This window comes from Auxenochlorella protothecoides (assembly GCF_000733215.1).
Source record: "Auxenochlorella protothecoides strain 0710 unplaced genomic scaffold scaffold49, whole genome shotgun sequence".
Classification (NCBI taxonomy): Eukaryota; Viridiplantae; Chlorophyta; class Trebouxiophyceae; order Chlorellales; family Chlorellaceae; genus Auxenochlorella; species Auxenochlorella protothecoides.
Genome location: NW_011934252.1, coordinates 133,689 through 136,035, shown reverse-complemented (window position 1 = coordinate 136,035; position 2,347 = coordinate 133,689). Strand labels below are relative to the sequence as shown.

The 2,347-nt window shown below is 56.0% G+C and overlaps 1 protein-coding gene across 1 annotated transcript in view; it reads right to left on the bottom strand.

Annotated features, from left to right (window-relative positions):
• Nucleotides 1-1,870: 1,870 nt before the first annotated feature.
• F751_4198 (Photosystem I reaction center subunit N, chloroplastic) overlaps nucleotides 1,871-2,347 on the bottom strand; it is a gene marked incomplete at both ends in the record, with an annotated part of 1,549 nt that continues 1,072 nt past the window's right edge. Inside the window, 2 exons of the mRNA XM_011400540.1 lie at nucleotides 1,871-1,978; nucleotides 2,229-2,347. Coding sequence (XP_011398842.1) covers nucleotides 1,871-1,978; nucleotides 2,229-2,347 — 227 coding nt within the window. The remainder of the gene's footprint in view (nucleotides 1,979-2,228) is intronic.

Genomic DNA, 2,347 nt, shown 5'->3' with positions numbered 1-2,347 from the left:
AAGGCGGCGTCTTGGGGCTGGGGCTGGGGTTGTACGGGGTTGGAGGAGGTGGCACGCTGGTTGGTGGCACCTTGGGGCTTGGTGATGGACTGTATGGTGTCATTGGAGGAGGCACGCTGGAGGGGGACACCTTTGGGGATGGACTGTAGGGTCTGCAATAGGGCGAAATTTAAATGCTTGGTCCGTTTGAATATTTGTTGTTGAATAGGATGCACAGCATTCTTGTCGTTGATGCTCGAACTCCGCTTCTTGCATATTCAGTCAACCTACCTGGGAGAGATCACTTCTTCTGCCAGTGCCCTTCCATATTCATTGCGGGCCTGAACAAGGTGGTAGAGTTCGGAGTCATTCCATAATGGCAGCAAACACAATATTGCACAGTGCTCATGCAACGATCTGTTATGCTGAAGATGTATGTGGTGATCAGCCAGTAGTCCTGAACACGGGAGCATGGGGCAGAACACCCCACCAATGTACCTTGAGATGCCGCCACTCAGCTGCAGAGCCTGTCTGGCTTAGCACTGCCAGGCACACCAGCACCAGGACCTGTGTTTTATAGAAAAGGCCGTGACTTGCAGTTGGCATAGTCTATTGTGACATAAGCCTACCTCAGAGCCTGAGGCGCACAGGTAGAAACCTGGAGTCACTCTTACCTGTGTCCTCATGGCTGCCCCACGGTCCTTGGGGGACTTATATGGTTTTGAAACCCCGGACGAGTGAAGTGTCAGTAGCGTCGTCACTGTTCGAGGACCTGCAAGCGGGCAGAGGTGAGATGCTCAGGGAGATCTTACTGACGGTGGCCACGCGTGGTGCAGGGAAGCACTTCCAAACTACAGAAGCATATTTGTTTGTAGGCAGTGGGCAAGTATTTCCCTTCGAAATGGCCCATGTCGGGGCCTCAGCGTGGGAGCAGCGCCCCGCTGCCTGCCTTCGGCCCCGGTCGGCACATGCTACACTGGCAGTCAGGCACACTGACCCGCCACTTGCACCTCACCCAAACATGACATGCGGTTGGGCAAGCACGATTACATAGTCGGCCGCACAGGAACGCCAGAGTTCCTGTGCCCACCCACTGTCACGACCGAAGGGGGGAAACAAGACCCGACTCACCTAGTTCGCGTTGAGGCCGAGTTTCGTCCTCTGCTAGCAGGTTTAAAGATCTTATCCCGTGCAGGATCTCTCGACGTGAAGCGAAACGGTGATTCCTGGAGGGTTGCTCCCCTAGTCGTGCTCTCACAGCAAAGGGAGGCGGGGCTAATCAATCGACCCGGGCTTAATGCCCCCCACCCCGGGACATTCGCACGCGCCCCATCGGTGACCGTGGTAGGTGCTCTTACTGTCCGCCTGAACCACCACAAGGCACAATAACGCCCAACCCAACACCCAAATATATATAGTACATGTGGGTTTGTGCCAAGGGAGTGTGGCCGCTTGACAAACCTTGTTGTCTGAGCGTCGATGCACATTGTTGTGTCTGCTGACATAGCCCTCGAATTGAAGGTTCGAACACCTTCTATTCCGACTTGAATGTCACAATGCCTGCCAAAGGCACCGTCTGATCTCTGATGCTCCCCACTGAAGTAATTTCGGTCAGATGCCATAGTACAGACATGTCAGAGGGCTGGCAGACATCGCTGCTATGCATCTACATGCCGGTCCAGATTCAAACCAGGGCAGAACTCGTATTCAAAACTCGAGGCTTTCTTCACAATGTGCCGAGCCCACTCTGCTGGTGGTTGCTCAGCTCACTTCAGCTTCAGCACCGGCAGGTTCACATCGCTACACTCATGGGAGAGGGAATCGGATGTTAGCGTGATGCATCATCCCTACTATGGCACCTCGCGTTCTCCTGCGTCCCAGACACGGCACCCTACCTGTTGCACTCGCCCGGGGCCTTTCCCTGACACTCCAGTGCAAGATCGTCGGCAATGTACTTGACCTCTCCCTGATAGGGGCCCAAGTCGCAACCAATGATGTTCTGTTCATGAAGCGAGGTAAGGGGGGGGGGGGGGGGGCGGTGATGGGAGGACTGCATCGTGCAGCCGGAGATGCACAGCGCAGGAGATAGCAGCACAAGCGGACAGGGCCAGCACCTTGTGCCAGTCTTTGCTGCTGCGGCCGGCGCTGCTGTCCACGGTTGAAGGTGCTGCACAGCGGGACCCAGCTGCGCCCTCCCACGCTTTCTACATTCCCAGACCTTCCCGACATGCCACCACCCTTTGACAGACCTTTGGGAATTTGCAGGTCCCGTCGGACACAGTGCGACTCCTGGCGAGGTTGGCATAGGAGGTGGCAAGGCGTTTCTTGTCGTTCAGCTCCTTGTTAGCCTCGGAGCGGGCCAGGAGAT